The following is a 20,169-nucleotide window of genomic DNA, read 5'->3' on the forward strand; positions in this document are numbered from 1 at the left end:
CACTAATTCAGTTCATTTTTGTCTCCATGGAGTAGTATTTTCATTAACTTACCTTCTCTGGGGCTAAACTTTTTGACATTCTTCATTGTTTTGTCAATCATAACGTGAATGACTAAATATTATATCAAGCAATCACATTTTCAATATGTACATGGTCTCTCTGATTCTAATATGCATTGCAAGCTGTGGGGATGTGAACCTGGGAAGCCTGGGATGTGACGGCTTGAGTCTCACAAAGATTTGGGGAGGCTGACAGCACCCAGCCAGCTCATAGCACCCTCCCCTGCACAGGAGGAGAAATGATGACTGTTCTTTGCCAGTGTGAGCCAAGAAATTGCTAATGTCTGTACTAAACTGGAGGCACTTGGATTTCATGATCTCTTTACATTCACTTCCAAAGTTGTTGATGGATTAGACTTTTCTATTGCAGAACACGTTTGGGAAAAACAAATAATTTTCTCCAGGAAAGCTGTATGTTCTGTGTTGAAACAAACATATACATATAATTTCTACACATAATGCATTATATTAGAAATAATAGTCTGAGGTTTTGACATTCCCTTACATTTGGTTCAGTTAAAGGTGACTGAGCTTGTTCAATATAAAATAGTAGGTGTGTCATTGTGTCAACCACAACTAATCAGTTATGATATTTGTGAAAAAGAGGGAAAATGAGATTTCCAAAATGAAGAATCAGAAGATTAATAATGCCAAAGAGTTTATCCAAGGTAGGTTATGGAATAATGAGATCATTTAAACTTAGTCTTAGCAAATAGGAGAAATAATTAATGGTGAGATAAAAAAAATTTTTTAAAAGTCCAAAAATAATGACTATTTTAGAGGAAGCAGAGATAATGTGTGAACAATGTTTAGAGACACAGAGATTACTTTTACACATTTCCATTTTGTCTTCCGTGCAACATAATCTGTGTTTCCACTCTATTCTAGGTTCTTCATTATTTAAAAAAAATGACAACTCAAAATGTGTGCTTTAGAATGGTGTTCAGATGTTGCCTTGTGGGGCAGGACTAAAATCCCAGTTATCACTGTATTGTGTTATGCTTCTGTGAAGCTGCCGTGTTTGGGGTGATATTGAGACAGGCTGGGACCTGGGCCTCTTTGCTGCAGGGCTGCAGTGCTTGCACCTGGACACACCTCTCCAGCAACAAAAGACAGAGAAACTATATGAGACTAAAAATAACTGGGTGCATGCACAGTTGGGGCAAATTCTGGACAAAAGATACAAAGAGACCAAAAAACCCAAGTGCCACTTTTGAAGGGCCCAGAGCAAAAGCAGGGTACTTCGCCTGCCCCCTGCACACAACACCACCTAAGTGGTGGGCAAACCACCCCAGCCACCCCTCTGTCCCGACGCCTGGACACACCCCTACCCTCACCCCGTATAAGGAACGAGCTCGCCCCCGCGCAGGGAGCAAGCAAGGGAAGCTGTTGTTTGTTCTCACTCCCTGCTGCTGCAGCGGGGTCCCCAGTAAAGCCTTGCCTGAATTTCTTGTCTGGCCTCTGATCAATTTCTATTGATTAAGGAGGCCAAGAGCCCTGGTAGGTAACAATACAACTTTCCTGCAGTATGTCCAAATCTACGTACTGTGAGCTGTGTAATAACTTCGTTCTTCCCTTTATGCCTCAGAGATACTGTCTAGTGTCAAATTACAAAGCCAAATAGGATCAAGGATGTTCAAGAATCTGTAGTCTACAGTGTGCACAGTGTGAGCCATTCATGAAAAAATAAAGATGGAACCCACAGGGTCAGCAAAGCAATTAAGAAGCCAATCCATATGGCATTTCATAAACTGTTTTCATGATGCGCTACTATTCTGAACTGTAGGACCAATCAACTTAGTAACCTACTTATTTGTACCACTTGTGAAATATTTAATATACTGTCTTTTAGTTTCACGAAATCTCATGGGGACTTTATGGATACCAGTTGTATGTAAATATTTGAGTCCTCTTCCTGTATTTACATAGATGAAATAGATGGCTTACTTGGTTTGACTGACTTAAAATGTAGCTATTCAGCTGGTGGTCTGGTTTTTAGTTTTTAGTTTAGTTGTTGTTGTTGTTTAACCTGATTCCCCTGGTTAAGTCTTTCACCTGGAATTGTGTCTGCTGCTCTCACTTCTCCAACTGCTCCCTCTTAGGCATCTGCTTCTCAAATTCACATCTCCGTTCCTGGGCTCCATTCCACAGTCATAGCTCTATATTCCACCTTCCTTAAGGACCTTCAATCTGATTGTCCTGCTGTCACTTCACATTCAAATTGGAATTTGTCTTCCTCCTTCCCTGCCACTAGTTCCATTATGCACCCTCTGTTTCTATCAGTAGTGCAGTTCTTCTCCCTGTCACCCAGACTAGAACATCACTGTCATCTTTGGTTCCATCTTCCCTTAGCCAAGAAATCAAGAGACAGAAGTCCATGTTTTCTTATTTGCCCCATTCCACCCCTTCTGCTGTTTCCTTACATCCTTATCAGTTCAAATCTGGACCACTCTAAAAGCCTCCTAACAGACTCTCCTGCTTCTAGTCTCCACCCCTAGCAACGAGTGCTGTACACGGCTATCAAATTAGCCTTCCTTTATGTCTCTCACTTGCTCAAAACCTTTGCAGTGACTTCCGTTAGAAATATAACACATTTGAAACACTGAAGAGCAGGTCTTCATTTTAGGGATCTTTGAACATAAAATTACATTCGCAGCTTTATTTCTAGGTCTTTATATCCCATATCTAGAATGTTGCCCAAAGCAAATATTTTTTGAATGAATGAATAGCTTCCCCCTTCTGGAATGTTTTCCTTTCTTCCTATTTGAATCCTTTATATTCTTCAATCCCCTGCTGAGCTCTCATTCTTTTATTAAGCCTTTACTTATCTTGGTTTCTTTTGAAGGCTTCATTCTACACTAACCTAGTGGCACAGCAAATGCTGCTTCCTGTTTAACTTTTGATGAATATCGAGTATGTACTCCCCAGGTGGACTTTAAGCTTCACAGGGGCAGAGACTGGGTTTCAGGAATCCTGGGCCCTCATGCCCAGGGCCCTTACAAAGCAGGTGCTTGGTACCTGCTTGTGAATTGATTGGTTAAGGTGGTCAGATGGGTCACTATGTTCACCTCCAGCTTTGGCTTAGTTTCCCTGCATGCATTCTCAACAAGGGCAATATTGCCCCCTAGGGGGCAAAAATTGATTCTTGTTGGGGAGAGGTGAAAAAATCTTAGATATTTATTATATATTACAATGGTTTATGGCTCTCTAAAGTTCAGCCCTACCCAACAAAATCTTACTGCTTAATATTTAATTTTATGGGGAGTGGTCAGGGCATGGCAATCAAGAAAAAAAGAGTTTAAACACTGGTTTAGTGCTATGGGAAGTTGGTATCTAGAAGGGAAATAGTTATGTGAGAATCGCATGATAAATGTCAGAAAGGAATCCATGAATAATTGAACTCAAAGAGGAACTCAGACAGGCCTTTCTCTTTCACCTCTGTCACAAGTGCATCCCTCTGACTTGAGACCTATACTCTCACTGGTTAGGTACTCACTCTGGGGAAAGCGGGGTGGGTTATCATTGACATCTGAGAGGGTGATGTTGACCGTTGTGGTCCCAGCTAATCCGCCAAGCTGCCCTCCCATGTCCTTGGCTTGGATAATCACTTCATAGTATTCTTTGGCTTCTCGGTCCATGTTCATGAGTGCTGTCCTAATTACACCTGCAGGATAGAAATGACTGTTTTTAAAAACAAAACCACAAGTTCCATTTTAAAGATTGGGTTCTAGGCTTCTCCTTGTGCATTGTTAATGGCTAGAGTTGAGATGCAAGTCACATATTTTATTAAATTTGAGGTCAGAATCCCAGCGTCAAAAAAATGCTGTGCTTAAACAAAGGGTGAATAAATAACTATTCCAGCCGGCAGAGCTTCGCGGGCCGATTTCCTTTGGCAACATTACTGAGAAAGAACAGGAGGTGGCAGCAATGGTTCTCTAACAGACTGGGGAACTGGCAGTCTGAGACAGTTTCAGGCTGCTCTGTCTCACCAAACAAAACTGGGGCTTCGGGTCCGGAAAACAAAGCCTCATATGCCTGCAAATCTGTGATTTTAGATAATTCTCCTTTAGCTCTTTCTTTCTTCATTCAGCCCCTAGAGCCCTTGTAGTGTGAATGATTCTTCTTTAGGCAACTCATTCCTAGTCTGCTTTCTCCTGCCTCCCCAGTAATTAATTGTAAGCAGGGTTGGAATTCAGATTTGCTTTTCCTTTTGTTATATGTTCATTCTGTTTTGTTAGGTTCTGCTTACCTCTGTGCTTCAGTGCATTCCGTGCGCTAAGACATGAAAGACGCTCTGTGAGTTGTTTATGTTTAACACACATACAGGATGATCTCCCCCAGACAGTAGGTAGCAGCACTGCCGTATGATGATGTGGTTTCAGTTAGGAAGAGGGGTCTCAGTCAAAATCCTGTGAAACGTGTTGTTTTGATCCTGCCAAGGATGTGTGGTAATGTTTTATCTTCCTTTGAACCCTTCCACTTAGAAAAGTTGACTTCTGTGCTCTCCAGGCAAAGATTAAAGGCTTGTTTACTGCAAGTTTACAACATGACCCTTGGCTAAATAGACCTTTTGCATGCCAAAGGAAGGAACTGGGAACCACAAACCTGTCCCCATTTTACTCCTATAATGTATATATATTGCATTATAGTAACAACATTCTGAAGTGAAATATTTAGCATTTTCTTTTTTTAAATGGCCTATGGGCATGGCAATAACGATCTTTTCATGTACTTTTGACCTTAACACTATAGATGCCCCCTGGGAGCTGTCAAAATAATGTAAGGTTCCTCTTGGGATGTAAAGGACACATTACCCTCTTCCTGTCTGTATTTTTCCTCCCTGTGGGCACCCCCTCACTCTCCCTCCCTCCATCTGTAGAGTGGTTAAAGTTACTGTTTTATGGAAGTCCCTAACTGCAACCTTTTTTCTTTCCTCCTACTAATGTATACTCCCTCACTTTCTACTTTTATGATACAGTTTTCCAAATGCCTGGTTCCCCTGAGGACTTCTGGAAAAAAATTATATCAGGTTGCTAATAGAAATCTGTTTTTTCTATTTCCTGTAAAGGGATGACTTTGAGTGTTTGTCATTGACTTTACCTCTGTGGCTGTAAGTTTCTTTACTCTAGTTTTGTGTTAATTACTCTTCAGTCCTCAATTTTCCTGTATGTGAAATGGGAATAACAACACTTCCATATATTTGCAAGATTATTGGGAGGCTCAAATATGGTAATATTTATGAATGTATTTTAAAAGGGAGAAAGTCTGGAACAAGTGCAAGATAATAATCATAATAATTGCTGTGCCCAACTCGAAAGTATTAAAGGGAATCCTTCATAGATAAAACATAAATTCTGTAGTCAAAGCTCTTGGGTAAAACTGAAAACAAAACAAAACAAAAATCCCAAAGCCAAATTGATTTGTTGATTGTTGACGTGTTCTTTTCTAGCACGTTGCTCCTTACCTCCTTACCCACCAAGTTCTCTATGCTGTCCTCCCTGTCAGAGTGTCCCACTTAGCACCTCCTTTTTGGGGGGCCACATTCCATGCTCTGTGCTCTCTCCCCTGTCATCACATTCATTCTGGCCTTGCTCTCTGCTTAGTACGGGGTGGCTCAGTGGGAAGAACATCAGACCACGTGTCAGGGGACATCTCTACAACCAGAAGTACTTTGTTAGGTCTCCGTTCCCAATTTCCTTATCCTTTAAGTGAAGAGTGATGGACTGGATGATTCCCCTAAGGTTCTTCCTAGTTTCAAAATCAATTCTAGTTCTGTAGCGAGCCCAGGTTAATATGCCAATCCTCTTAGATCTTCTTGGCGTTATAAAAGACCTTACTCCCTGGGAATAAATACAGCCATAGGATTTTTTACAGGTTAGTGAGGAGGTATACTTTTGTGTAGGCAGTTCTTTGGGCCTCTCCAATCAGACTTTATCCACGGTCTATGCATTGTGCTGCCCTTACCCACCAGGGCAGTGCTAGTTTGGTCTCTTAATCCCAAAGCTTATAACAATCCTCTCTAGTTAATACACTCCCTAGAGAGTTCTTGAAAAGGAGAGTTGGGTCTGTCATAAATAGCAGTTACAAATTATTAGAGAATAAAATCAACACCTCTGACTCAAGTATTACATCACATACCTGTTTTGGAGTCCACAGAAAAATATGGCTGGCCCTGGAGGATGCTGTACATGACTCGGGCACTGTTGCCATAGGTTGGGTCATCAGCATCTGTGGCTGTCACCTGGATGACAGAAGTCCCTGAGGGAGAGAGATTGTGGAAACCTGTTCAAGTTGAATTGCTAAAGGCTGAATGCAATCCTGAATGGGCAATTTTAAAGCATTTGCAAATGTTATGTCTGCTTCCTTGGGAAAGGCCTCTTTCTAGGTCAAGTTTCCATAACTGCTTAGTACAGAAGTACCTCTTCAGTGGGGATGGGAGTTACTTGTGTTTTAAATTCTTAGTAACTCGTAAGGACAACACAGTCTTTGGGCCCCTCATTCCTCTTTTGATAATACCAAAATGCTTCTCCCTTATGAATCAAATATTATCTATCTATCTATCATCTATATTTTGTTTTGCTTTTTAAGAACTGGAACTGAATAACAATACTAGGCTTAGTATTACTACTATTTTATACTATGGCTGACTTCAGTGTCTAAGTAGCTTGGTAGAGTTTTATGATTTGTGAACTGTTCTGCACATTCTGTCCTTCTCCACGTTTAGACAGGAGGATCTTCTATAGTGGAACCGCTGTTTGTGAGAATCAGTGAATCTCCAGCTTACCCACTGGTGACATTTCTGGCACAGTGGCGACATAAGGTCCATCCAGGAACTTGGGCTCATTGTCATTGATGTCTTGGATTTTAATGATGAACTCTGACTCTGGCTCCATTGGCCTGCCCGTCCGCCTGTCCAGAGCTTGAGCCCTTAAAGTGTACTGGGCCCTTTCCTCTCGGTCAAGCCTCTGAATGGCGTGGATGTCTCCAGTGGTGTCGTCGATGGTAAACACGACGCCTGCACCTTCTCCAGAGAGGATGTATTTGATGGATCCGTCCCCCCGGTCCATGTCTGAGTGAAGCTGAGGAAAAAAAGCACCGACGTATGAACAGGTGTCAGAAATAAATAGATTTTTCAGTATGGTCTAAGTTTATGATTTCCTTTCAAACAGAAAGACTGTTTTTCACTCAAATGTTTAAAATGTCTACAAAGAACTAATATGCATTGAACATGATTATATCAAAGAGCAAATATAAGTTGATGAATAAGTAAAGTTTCTCTACATCCCATTCAGTATCCTTAACTTAATACTGTTTTTAAAGTTCCTCTCCCTGAGAAGTATAGAAAACAGGAGTTCTGGAAAGTGTAGGTCCCAACGTGTACAATAGGAGCAAGTCTAATAAGAAGGAATCCAGCCTTTCCATTTAATTTCCTTTTTAAAAAAAGGACAAGGCTAAACATTTAAAAATTTTACAAGTGTTGATATAAATTAAATTTTGGAGTTTCAGAAACTTTATGACAATTCAAGTTGGCTGAGAAGCTGATGAAATAGCTAATAAATAGACCAGTGGCCACCGTACTGGAAATACAAAATGACTTCCAGGGGCTCTTGAAATTCTCTGAATTCCGTAGTTTCACTCGGTAGGACTATACTTGTTTATGTTTCAGGCGTCAAAATGGAATTTTACTGCTGGTTATTATTCTTTGTATCAGTGTATCTCTCTTTTTGGTGGGACCAGTTCTTGGCCTCATAACTGAATCACTCAAATCTATATGTGGAAGGTTCTGTTAGGGACATGCTTTTATCTGTCCATCCAGCTATATTTCCTCCCAAATTACTTTGTAACGACTCTCGAAATGAGTCCAGGGGCACTATTTTCATATTAAGCCTAGAAATAAACTCCTGCATCCCTAATTATAGACAATGTATATAGATGGCAAGAACCCTGGAATTTTGTGCTATCTTGTAATAGTCCTGCTCTAAGGGGGCAACAGAAAATTAGTTACACTTAGTCAGCCGCCACCAGCTCTGTTGTTGCTGGGGTAGTTAGCACTCTGCGTAGCTCGGTGATGAAGTCCATGAGATATAGTTTATAAAACAGACAGCCAGCCTTAGGGTTAGGCCAGAGAGGCAAGTATATCTGGCCTGAACAGTCTGTATCAGTTATAAATTGAGTGCCCTTGACAAATTATTTAACGCTTATAACTCTCAAATTCCTCATATTATAAATGTAGAGGACAATGTTAATTCTTACTGTGAAGGTTTGTTGGGCTCATTAGAGATTAATGTATGTAAAGCACCTAGTACAGTGTCTTTCCCATAATAGGAAAGCTATAAATGGGGCCAATTACCATGATGATATACGTGCATAGAGAGAAGGGTATTAACATGCCCAGCTCTTCTGTACTCCCTTCAGACCTTCAGGAGTGTAGCAGAGACGGCCAAAAAACAACCTGTTGGCCTTTTTGTTATGCATAGCCCAATGGTAAAAGCTGGAGAAGGCTGCCTGAAGCATTGCTGGGACAGTGTTAGTCTGAGGATTAAATGGCACGGACACCAAGAAGACACCTGAAAGTGTATTCACAGCATCCTCAGACAAGGCTGGGTTTGGAGGTTGTGGCTGGTTTTGAGCTGATCTCAAATTGACTCATGGCCAGATCACACAGGCAGCGATTTTGCTGCCTAGAGGAATTCAGCTGTGTCTTATCTAGAGAAGGGAAATAAGAGAACAAACTGACCGAAAAAATAGCTGTGGATTTTTTTCTACTTAAAGAATTCTATTTTGAATATAAAGTTCTCCCATTTCCTCTTTCCATATACAGTATTATTATTTTTTATCGCAATCCAAATCTTCTGTTTATGCAGTTAAAAAAGCAGAGGTGCCTAGCTCTTATTGTGTAGAGTAGAAAGCCATTTTATTTGGACCTGGCCACAAAGAAATGAAAATCCATTCCATCTGGACCTGTGTTCCCAGGCGGAGGAATGGAATTGGGAGGAGGAGGACAGGGATCTAAGGATTAAAAAAAAAAAATTTATATGTTTGTGTGTGTTTACATATATATGTCTATACATGTATAAGTATAAATATATATATAAATACGTGTAGTTTTAAGGCATGTGGCATAGAACTTCCACTTAGAATGAAATAGGTTAATTCAGGGCATGGCAGATTATCCAGGGGAAAAAGAGAGAATAGAAGCTGACATTAAAGAAAATACCCAGGATTGTTTTGAGGTGTTCTATTTGTCATCTAAAAAGTTTTTTCCTATGAACCTTAAGAAAGTTAAGCATACTTGTGATCATCATAGGCCAAGTTTAAGTGTTCTGCCTATGGAGAGTACTTAATAAGTAACAGGAGGCTAGAAGTCTTTGCTGCTGTAGAGAAGGTTCTGGTTCCTCAGGAACTACTCGGCTGGCTGATGTCAGTGGAGTCTGGGCTGAACCTTGGATCTGTTATCTTTGTTTTTGTTTGTATTGAGAGAAGAATTTGAGGAACTCTCTAGACTGTGAGTTCCTTGAAGTCAGGAACTGTGTGGCTTCCATCTTAGTGTGAGTCCTCACATGTAGCAAATGCTCAATAAAATTTTATTGAATGAGTGGTGTAGGGTGTAGTAGTAGGGTTAAAGCTTTTAGTGAAACCACGTTACCTTTGCCTTAAAAGAGCTGGCAAGCACCTTTCAGGTACCTTCTGTGTGTGTGTGTGTTTATGCGCAAGAAAGAGGGGAGAGGAGGGGGGAAGGAAGGGGGATGACATCCACAGAGAAGCAGGAGGGCCTCCTATGAACAGGAAGAGTACCAGCTATGAAAAGGGCCAGGATCTGCTTACGCAGAGCTAGTTTCTGGGGACTATACAGTTGACCCTTGAACTACATGGATTTGAACCACGAGGGTGCACTTACATGTGGATTTTTTTCAATAGTATATGCTGCAAACAGTACTACACATGAATCTGTGGATGCAGAACCACGGATACAGAGTAAACTGTGATTAGGGAGGAACCGTGGATATAGACAGAGGGCCGACTCTAAAGTTAAAAATGGATTTTCCAGGTTGCAGACGGTTGGTGCCCCTAACCCCCACGTTGCTCAAGGGTCAACTGAAATTGTATCAGTTCAGGATCTAGTCAGGGAACAGAACCCACACCACTTATTTCAGCAGAGAGAATTTAATATGAAGGATTGAAAAGGCAGAAAGGGAACACTGAGGTGTCATAGGAGAGATAGTAACTCCAGGAAACAGCTAGTGCCCCTCTGGCTGGGGGAGCAGAGGGCAGAAGTTGGGGCTCGTGGAATCTGGACGTTTGGAGGAGGCTGAGCCAGAGACCTCTGAGAAGGGAGGGCTGCCCCGTCAGGCTGGGGCTTCAGGAGTTTAGAGGAGGGGCCCCCCCAGCGCCCACCTCCCACGGAACTGAGACTCAGACTTCTGAGAAGGGGGTGCCATCCAGTGGTGCTGATATTTCTCAGCGGGTGTGGTGAGGCTGGGGCTGGGAGTGCGGAAAGAGTCCAGAAACTGGAATCAACTGCTGCAGGTGAAAGGAACAAGTCCCTGTCCCTCCTCCTGCCTCTGGTTCTCCCTCTAGTGCATTCTGCTCTCAGAACCCAGTGGGAGCTGGTTGGAAAAGGAGAAACTGTGGTTTGCAGAGTTCCAGCCCCAGCATCACAAAGTGGAGTATGGAAAGGTGAATACAGAGCTGAGACACTGGCTTAATAACCAGCACAGTATTGTGCATGTAAACATTAGGTAAACATTAGGTTTACCAGCCGTAGAATACACATTTGGTTGTGAAAATTGAAAACAAGAGATATTAACAGCTCTTCTCTAAGTCACTCAGCAAATTGGCACTGCAATAAAAATGTGTTTTATGTTTATCCATACTTAATTCAGCTAACACTGACTGAACTGAGCACCAGCTCTTTGGAGGAAGGTAAGGAGCTTCTGGAATGGAGTTGGCAGCACGTGGTTATGTACTTATCCTAGACAGGCAGGTGGATAGTCTACTTAACCTAACAATTCTTTAGTCTATAAGATCTTGAGCCAAAGGAGTAGTGAATGATGGGAAGTACATGAAGATCATGAAAAAATGTTAAACACAAGGGTGACTTTCACTCCTTTTGCTGTCTTTCATGGTGCCTCGTATAGTTCCAGGAATTCAGCAAGTGCTTACAGTTTGTGGTTAGACAGCTTCCGTGTAGTTGTTAACCTCAGCATGACTTGGGACCACAGATTCGTGCACAAGCACAAGCTCTCTGCGTCCCCCTCTTTGCATATGTCAATATAATCTAGCTTTAACTCGACACTGCCTTGTCCCTGGAAAGCCCAGTGTGGATTTTATAAGGCCATACCAATTACAGCTGATAATTGTTGCCACACTCCTTTCTGAAATAAGCAGATACTCAGGCCAGCTCTCTAAACAGACATCTTCCAGAGCTCAAGGTGACAAGCTGAAATGCCCCTGGGGGAGAGGGAATGAAAGGTGGATGGATTCTCTTTCAAAAGAAAGTAAAGGGGAAAAGTGCCTGGGTAAGTGAATACATAATTATCTTCTTCATGTGGAGGTGACATACCCAATTCAGGGTAAAAACTTTCATTGTTTGCTGGAGTGTTGGTTGGACAGGATGACTGTGGAGATGCGGGGGTATCCTGTGTCCTGTGTTGGGGTGATTAGGAAAGGGTGAGCACTAATCATGAGTACTAGAGGGTACTACACAGCTGTGTGCTCCCACCTTCAGGAAACAGGCTTGGTTACATTCCCGGTCTCACCGACACCATTGCTGCTTCTGTGTATCTCTCAGGGCTAGGTCTAAAGTCATGGCCACGTGCAGGGCAGCGTAAAAGAAAGCCCATGGCTTCGGTTTCAGATTTCCTGGCCTTCTGTGTAACTTTGGGCAAGGAATGTAACCTCTCTGAGCCTTGTTCCCTACTCTGATTATCAAAAAGTAGTGAATTATACTTACCTCGTCGCATTGTTATGATGATTAAATGATCTGCTTTATGAGAATGACTGACATACGGTACTGTGGTAGCCCAGAAACATGTCAGATACCCTTGTCTTTCTGCATTTTTGTATGTCCAGTTCTGTGCTGGGTACTCAGTGTTAGGGAAATGTAGGGAAGGCCAGGGATGGCATCTCAGTTTCTATCTTTGGGAGAAGGGAGGAGGGCTCTAAACTGTACAAATACACAAAACAATTACTGAATACGAAAGCATTTTCTTAAACCTATTTTAGCGGTAGCTATGTGCGTCTAGTTGGAAGAAATACTTTACAAATATCAAGTGGCTAGAGATCTTTGGACTCTGAATAGGTGGAAGATGTATTCATGATGGAAAAGGCTTTTAACCTGGGGCCCTGAGAAATCTGAATGTGATTGAACAGAGAGGGGCTGACCGTGCGTCCTTGGCATGACAGTAGCATGGGCACTCATCTGGGGTAGGGACTGACGTGGTATGTCGTGTCAGGGCCAGTAAGGAGACCCAGCTTGACTGAGATCAGGACAGGATTTGAGAAATCCTAGGGGAGGGTTGGATAAGGGAGGAGGACTCATTTTCTGGAAGTCCTTGAACTGTGTGCTAAGAGCTGTGATAAGCACTGGAGAGCTACAGTGCTTTCTTAATCAAAAGAGTGACATGATGGAAAGGGTGCTTCAAGGAGGTAAATGTCCTGAGTCCTAGCGGGAGGAATGGGAAGATTCTCCCTACAGCACCTGCTTAGTTAATCTAATCATGAAGAACAGAGGGACCACAGTAATCACAGAGCCTGGAGAGGATGAGGTGAATCTGAGAGAAACTGGCAAGGAGATATTGACAGAATGTGGTGACTGGTTGTGCATGAAGGAAGAAGAGAAGGGAAGGCAGAAGGCAAAGAAAATTCACAGGTTTTGAGGCCAGGAGATTTGCAGGTGCATTAGGTATGCATTACTGAGCTGCTTAATTCACATAAGGAACTCCCTATACTATTGCTGCTGCTGCTGCTACTACAACGACGACGACGACGACGACGGTGACGACAGCTACTACAGGGTAACGATTATTAAGATCTTACTCTGGACCTGGTACTCTGCTAAAGCCCTTTACATGTGTTAGCTTATTACTTATCCTTACTACACCACGAGGTACTCATTTCATAAGTATCTTTCTGAACACTGCCTATGTGACAGGTGCTGTGTTAGGCCTTGTGGATAAAATGGGAGCAGTGTCCTTGTCCTCACTGAGCTTATAGTCTAGGGCTTCAGACAATACACATATAAACAAACAAATAAATTAGGTATTGTTGGTTGTGATTAGAGCTGTGGAAAAATAATGGTGGTGAGAGAGTCTAACGGGGTGGACTTAGAGAATTCTTTACTGGATATGCTACACGTGGGATGCCTTTGAGTCATAAATGTGGAGCGGTAGGGTTTGTAAGTCTGAACCTCAGATGAGTGGTCTGAGCCAGAGGTGGAGGTTTTGAATTCATTGGTTTGGGGGTGGGGGTTAAAACCATAGGGATGACGAATCCACCCAGGGAATGAGTGTGGATAGGGAAGAGACCCAGGGCAAAGCTTACAGGACCACCAATGGTTGGGGTCAGGCAGAGGGAGAGGACCAGCAAAGAGGCTGAGAAGGAAGGAGGAAAAATGGGACTGTGAAGGTCATGAAGCTGAGAGAAGAATGTGAGTCAAGAAGGAGCGACTGGGCAGCAGTGTCCAAGGCCGCTGTTGCGTGGTTCCATAAAATGAAACCATCGGTTCTGGTGGTGGGGAGGTCCTTAGGAGCATTGAAAAGACAACTTTAGTGCAGAGTGAGGGCAGAAATCAGATAACTGGGTTGAGAAGTGGGTGGGAGTTGAGGAAAGAGCTTATGTAGACAGCTCTTGAGAAGTTGTGGTTCTCTTATTACGTGGTTCTCCAAAGTCACTCTGTAAGCAATTGGCAGAGCTGGGTTTTGAACCCACATATATTTGACTCTGAAACCCACACTCTTAGCCTGTGTGCTAATAAACAAGTGTTTGTTAGTTGAATGAATTATTTATTTTCTAATTAGTTCCTTGTTTCCCATTTTCTCTCATTTGGTTGCTTTTGCAAAATGGTCTCTGATTAACATCCAAAATAAGTAAACACAGGAGAAAGCCCGGATTAAAAATGAAATGATGATAGATAAATCAAGGAAATTCGAGTATAAAGTTTATAAATATATTCATTGATTGCCTCCAGCTATCCTGAAGCACAAGCTAGGATCTTCTGAAATGAAGAATGTCTTATTCTTTTTATTTCCATTAAATTTAGGCCTCAGGCAATACCTGTGGAAATGCTTTGAAAAAAAAAGGCAAAAACCCCTCTACTCCTCCCTTTGCATTTCCCAGTTTATTTCTTCCCCATCCTGTTATTCCTGAGGCTGCTGCTGCCTCTGGGGGGACTTGAATGGCTCTTACAGGGTCCAAGGCTTTTCCTGCAAAAATCCAATTCCTAGTATTTCCCACTCAGAACAGAGGCAAGAACAAGGAGAGAAATCTTTCCTTTCTGATCGGTATCTGACAAAGCAAAAATTAGATTTCAACTAGCTGTCAAGTAACATACCTCTAGTTAAAATTGTTCTCAGGCCTTAGACTATTTGAGCTTTCATAGTCAATTCATATTCTTATTCAATGTCAATATTCAATATTCTGATAATTTATCTTTCTCTTTGGCAGTTCTTACCTTGCCGACATACAAAGGGTCAGTTCCAGTGTATTCTTCCAGAACAAAAAATTGGTTCCAAACCCAGCTCCTCTTTGTCCGAGAGTGTGACTGTGGCTTGTCTGACAGGAACGCTTCTAATTTGCCTGGCGGTGTTGGTGTGCCCGAGAGAACAGTGGTTGTAAGGTCCATCAGTCCCCAGAAGTACAAGGACATGCCAAGTCCAAGCCAGCTCTTTGCATTGCTCATTCTACCAGAAGTCCACATGGGATTGCCAGGTTTTCAGAAAGTAGAGTTCAGGATGATAAAGCCACTGAACTTGAGTATTTTCCAAATAAAAAAATAATGCAGTTTATTGAACACTTATACTTCCCAAATGAGGTCCTGATTCAAGTCAGTCTACTGGAAGTTGACTTCCTGTCAAGTTAAGGAAAACACAGTGTGATGATGTCAAATTCTTTCCTGTGGGCTTATAGCAAGTTTTCAAGAAATGTCAGTAAATATTCGTTTTTTCTACTCAACAAATTAAAGAGTCATAACACTGCTTTAGAAGTGTTTGAGTAATAAATAATATTTTGATAAAAAGAAGACAACTTATGTTGACATAGTCAATCCCAAACCTTTAAATATGGATTTCAGAAAGAAGTAAAACTAGTGAGTAAATTTCTTCTCACTGGTAACTAGAGGGGTATGCTGTATTATTGATTGGCTTGAATTAATAGTGTGCTCTTTGAAATATTTGTAAGACAGCCTCCTACATTCTTAAAAATAGTATTCATTTCCAAAATTTACAGCTAATAACTAATATTTTCATTAGCCCAACTGCTTTCATTAGAAAACTAAAAGCAAAATCTAACTATCCTTTTTGCCACCCACAGTTATATTTTGTCTACTCCATGTTATTGATAATATTAGGACTCTTGGACTTCATTTATAAGCAGCCATGGATCACTTCTGACTTTAATCATTCTCTGAGCTCATGGTGGAATTCGAGTTTCACACTCTACTGCTTCAGCTCTGAAGCACTGATAGTGGCTGCTAATGTAACCTTTCTAGGATTTGAAAGGTCAGTTAATCATTATATCATTCACAATAGACTTTAAAGTGCTATTAGTCACATGCTACCCTGGGCACGCTAAGAGAGTCTAGCCAACAATTTTTTTTTTCTGAGCTGAAAGACTCATTTAGGCAAAGGGATGCTGACTTCTACCCTGGGGACACCTTTTCATCAAACTTCTTTTGTTGCTGTGAGGTCAGATTAGCTGGTGACCTCACTCCTGGGCTATGACCTCATCAACCTTTTCTTCCCTTACTTTGGCTGGATTTAATGAGGTGGCATAGCACTCAAGCCACTCTGTCAGAACAACTAGAATGTCTTCTGTGGGCTTAATACTTTCACTGTTAATGTGGAGAACTGCTGTCATCTCATAACAAATGTGTTTATTTGGGGATTTCAGACCTATGCGACTAAGCAATGCTCCATTTCTACAAGTGGTTTAAAATGAATGCATTGCTGCTAACTCAATTACCACCTTCCACCTGTCATCATCAGAACTCGTTTTAGCTTCCTCTCAAATACTATTGAAATGAACAAAAGAATTAAAAAGATATAATCATTTCATACAATATGCCATTTCATTTCTGTATAAGAAATCACTTCAGTGAGAGCTGATAAAGAGGAAAAAGCTGGGGGAGACTATAGAATTTCTCTAACAGAATGGGAGGCTGTGCCTCTTATCAGTTAGAGCTCTAAAGACAGATTGATTGTCAAGTAAAAGCAAGCCACCTGTATCTTATTTGGGGTGACGTCTTTGTTAATAAAGAACAATGGTTTGCTAGAAGGGGGGTCACCAAGTATTAGCTGTTTCCTTTCTCTTTAGACCGATCGACAGAAACCCAGCTCATGTTTCTCTGATCCCTAAGGGGAGACATTCTGGAAAAAGGAACCTTAACCCCGGAGATGAATTAATGAAAAAGATTGGTGAGAATTAGCTATGCTGTTTTAGGGACCTAGAAGATGGACTAAAGGGCATTACCAAAAAAAAAAAAAAAAAGGTATCGCCAGAATGAATACTGGGATTGGTAACCACAATGGGAATATTCCATATATTGTGAGACACAGACCTATCTGTAATTTCCCTGAAGTTCACTAGACTAAGGGTCACTAGACAGTTTGACTCCTGGTTCTGCCTTCATCACCTCTGACTTGTTCACTTCTATGAATTTTTGTTCCTCATCTGTTAAGCAGTGAATGGTAGTTCTCCCACCTACTTCACAGGATGACTGTGAGAATCTGTTGGGATAATGTTGGTGAAAGTATTCCGTAAATGACTTAAGGTGTCAACTGACATTTGAACAGCCACATAAGGAGCATTACCTGGGTCATGTGTAAAAATGATGAAGCTGAGCCTGAAACATCTTGGTGGGCACTTTTTGGACCAAAATTCTGAAAGGGCCTAATGTATATATATTATTTTACAGATCTCTACATCAATGATAAGTACTATTGGGTAGTAAATCTGGCCCAGCCCAATTCTGTAATAACCAAACTTTTTTTTTTTTTTTGGTATGAGGAAACATTGAAGGACTATCTCTTCGAAAACTCTGTAGAATAGAGAAAATTCTCTTTTTGGGTCACACTTATCAAAGGTAGAACTCAAAATATATACTCTAATATATTTCCTTTAATGTCTGTGTTTCATATGTGGACATTTTGTCTAAGCATTATTTTTGATGATTTTCTCTGTCTACTTTTAACATCTTGTTTTTGGGTTCTACGTGAGCAGGTGCATGTGTGTGTGTGTGTGGAAGGGGTGTAAATGTCTCCTCTCCTGCTTCCACTGGCTAAATTTTCTGGAAAGAATGAGATTTGAGGAAATTTTGAGGAATTTTAAGACTGTCCCTTATATTCCCCCATCTCTTACAAACTAGACATGCATTCTTGCCAATTAAAACCTCCTATCTTTACCTATAAGTGTGATCTGAAGAGCTCAGGAAAAAAAGAAGGCGTTCTATGGAATCTTTGTGATGAATATTTTGTAGGCCGTTCAGTTGCCTCAGCTTTCATCTCTCTTTCCTGCCCACTTTGGCCTCCTGTACACCAGTGCAAAGCCCTCACGTTCTTCCCTTTCACGGGACATGTACAAAAGTGGCTTTTGGAATGTTAGGCCCTGTGGAGTCCTTGGTGATCCTGTGAAAGCTCTGGTGGTCCATGTGCCCCTTTCACATTCCCCCTGACACACCTGAAACTTCAAAGCCTGACGTGCCTGTAAACTCTCTCTGTGTTAAATAACTTGATAGCTACAGTTGATTGGAAAGCACTTTATTCCTGCTTTCTCATGGCAGAATGCATGGAAAATACCCCCTGCCTAACTTTTCAGGAAGTAAAATCTGGGTTATCCAATAGTAACATTATTCTTTTCACAATTAGAGATGTTTATACAAGTGAGGGGAAAATCCGTTCTGTCAGAAATACTAACCAGTCTGCCATTATTGTAAATAAAATAGTTCTCATATTGATTTTTTTTCCTATGGGATAAGAATAGCGATGATGTGTTTGAAGGTAGGCTAATTGCTGTTGTTCTTATTAAGGAAGAGGCTAATATATGTATACATGTATATATAGGTCTGCTTTGGAAGACCACATATGCCACACGAAGACTACATTAGTGGAAATTGACTTCTGTGTTAAATGAGTCTTTTAAAAGTTTTTTCCCCCATCCTGCCTGAAGAAAGTAAACAACTTGGTAATGAACACAGTAGGAAGAAATTAAAGTTGTACATAAAATGTGCTCTCAGTGAATTGTTTATTTCGTTACTTAGATTTGTTGTGATATTTAAAATGTAGGGGGAAGGGATGGTTACTGCTTTCTCCTTGAAATGAACTGGGCTTTTATGGTCTCCCTCTGATTTCTTTCTTCATTATTCCAGTTTTCCTGAGCTTTCCATGGTCAATGGAAGTACTACTCAGTAAAGCTCAAATGACATCTCTACAGAAGGAGAAAGTCAGTCGCCTCTGCTAGTGACTCCCCCTGTGAACAGGGAGGTGTTTTAATTTTCTGTTGTAGACTCACACCTTTACAGAGGTAAATGGAGGCTGTGGTGCTGTGGTTTTAGGCAGCTAAACTTCTTATGCCATCACTTTTACTTATAAAAAGAGCCTCAAAAATGTACTTAAAAAGAAAGACAAAACTTTGTGAAGATCCTAGGTATTATAGTGAAATATGACTGTGTACCCGAGGTGCATCAACATTCAATCAGAACACAGCTCAGTGTCACAACATTATTTCACCTCCCAATCAAGGGTCTCTCTTGAGAAATATGAATAAACACATTTTACTTAAGAGTCAAATCCTTCAGATTGGAGTATAGAATCCACAGAGAACAGGTGGTCCCAGGTATAAATTGGAGTGAAAAATTCATTGCTGATGGTGTTTTTGACTATGTACGGTTCACAAACAACAAGATTCCCGTTGTGGAATCCCATGAAGAAAATATTTTCAGTGCTTCTGTAAACAAACTTTCAACATTCCTGGATCTGTATGTGTATGTCTGTGCTACTGACGAAAGCTTACCAGTGGGACTTTGTTTTGGAAATGGTGTATAGTATGGTTTTGTATGCTGGAAGATGAGATAGTTCCCTGACCTGAAGTCTTTTTCATTTACTACAGATGTTCCATCTCACTTTTCATTAAGTGAGTAGAAGAAGCTCCAATCCTCTTTTGTGGCCATCAACTCACCAGTCTCCCCAAAGCTAGCCATCTATGGAGGTGACCAACTCTCAACAGAACCAGAAGAGGTTGTCCAGGTACCACATTTCCTGGATTTGGGCTGTGCTCTCACTTCCATTCACCTACTCCACACCTTACCTGCCTCATGACACTGCCCCAAACTCCAAAGTTAACCTTTCTGAAATGAGATGTATCTTAAAATCATTATGTAGATTTAATGTGGTCATATTTCCTCTCCCATCCCTCAGAGAAGCTGTTAATAAATTGATGGTGTGTCTAGAATTGAAGAATTATGGTATTACCTTTTTTTTTTTTGAAAAAAAAAATCAAACAGAAGAAGAACAGAATACTTAATTTCCATGAAGAGTTCTTAGAAAAAGTAGTCATCACTCTTGCTTACTCTAATTTTGATTATTTATTATTCTGTGAGTTCCTGCTCCTCCAAGTTCCTCAGAAACTGTGGAAACCCTGAGCCTAAAAGTTCAGCTCTTATGGTGGTCATTCAAGCTGTGATCAGTCTCTGAAATCCTCCCTTTCTCACCACTTGTTCTTTTTGCTCTCCTTCTCCTTCCCACCACGAAACTAGTTTAGGAGAGAGGGAGTGCTGTTTTAAGACATTCAAAAATGGAACTGTGGGGTTGATGTGGCTGAGGGGGAGGTATAGGGCAGCTCAAATGAAGATTTTAGGAACAATATATGGTCTTATGTAAGGCTAAGGGTGTGTGAGTG

General features: G+C 41.2%; 1 protein-coding gene across 3 annotated transcripts in view; it reads right to left on the reverse strand.

Moving 5' to 3' along the window:
- The window catches only part of CDH20 (cadherin 20), a 212,557-nt gene that overhangs the window by 59,153 nt on the left and 133,235 nt on the right, over positions 1–20,169 (reverse strand). The window contains exons 2-5 of one of the 3 annotated variants that reach the window (XM_082417957.1): positions 14,732–15,127; positions 6,845–7,139; positions 6,199–6,318; positions 3,557–3,724 (exon numbers count right to left, since the gene is read on the reverse strand). In XM_082417957.1, the coding sequence (XP_082274083.1) occupies positions 3,557–3,724; positions 6,199–6,318; positions 6,845–7,139; positions 14,732–14,977 (829 nt within the window). In that variant the 5' untranslated portion in view covers positions 14,978–15,127. Of the gene's footprint in view, positions 1–3,556; positions 3,725–6,198; positions 6,319–6,844; positions 7,140–14,731; positions 17,512–20,169 lie in introns of those variants that run through there. The other 2 variants (XM_082417958.1, XM_082417959.1) reach the window with 2 other exon arrangements.

This window comes from Balaenoptera physalus (genome assembly GCF_965194825.1).
Source record: "Balaenoptera physalus genome assembly, chromosome: 12".
NCBI lineage: Eukaryota > Metazoa > Chordata > Mammalia > Artiodactyla > Balaenopteridae > Balaenoptera > Balaenoptera physalus.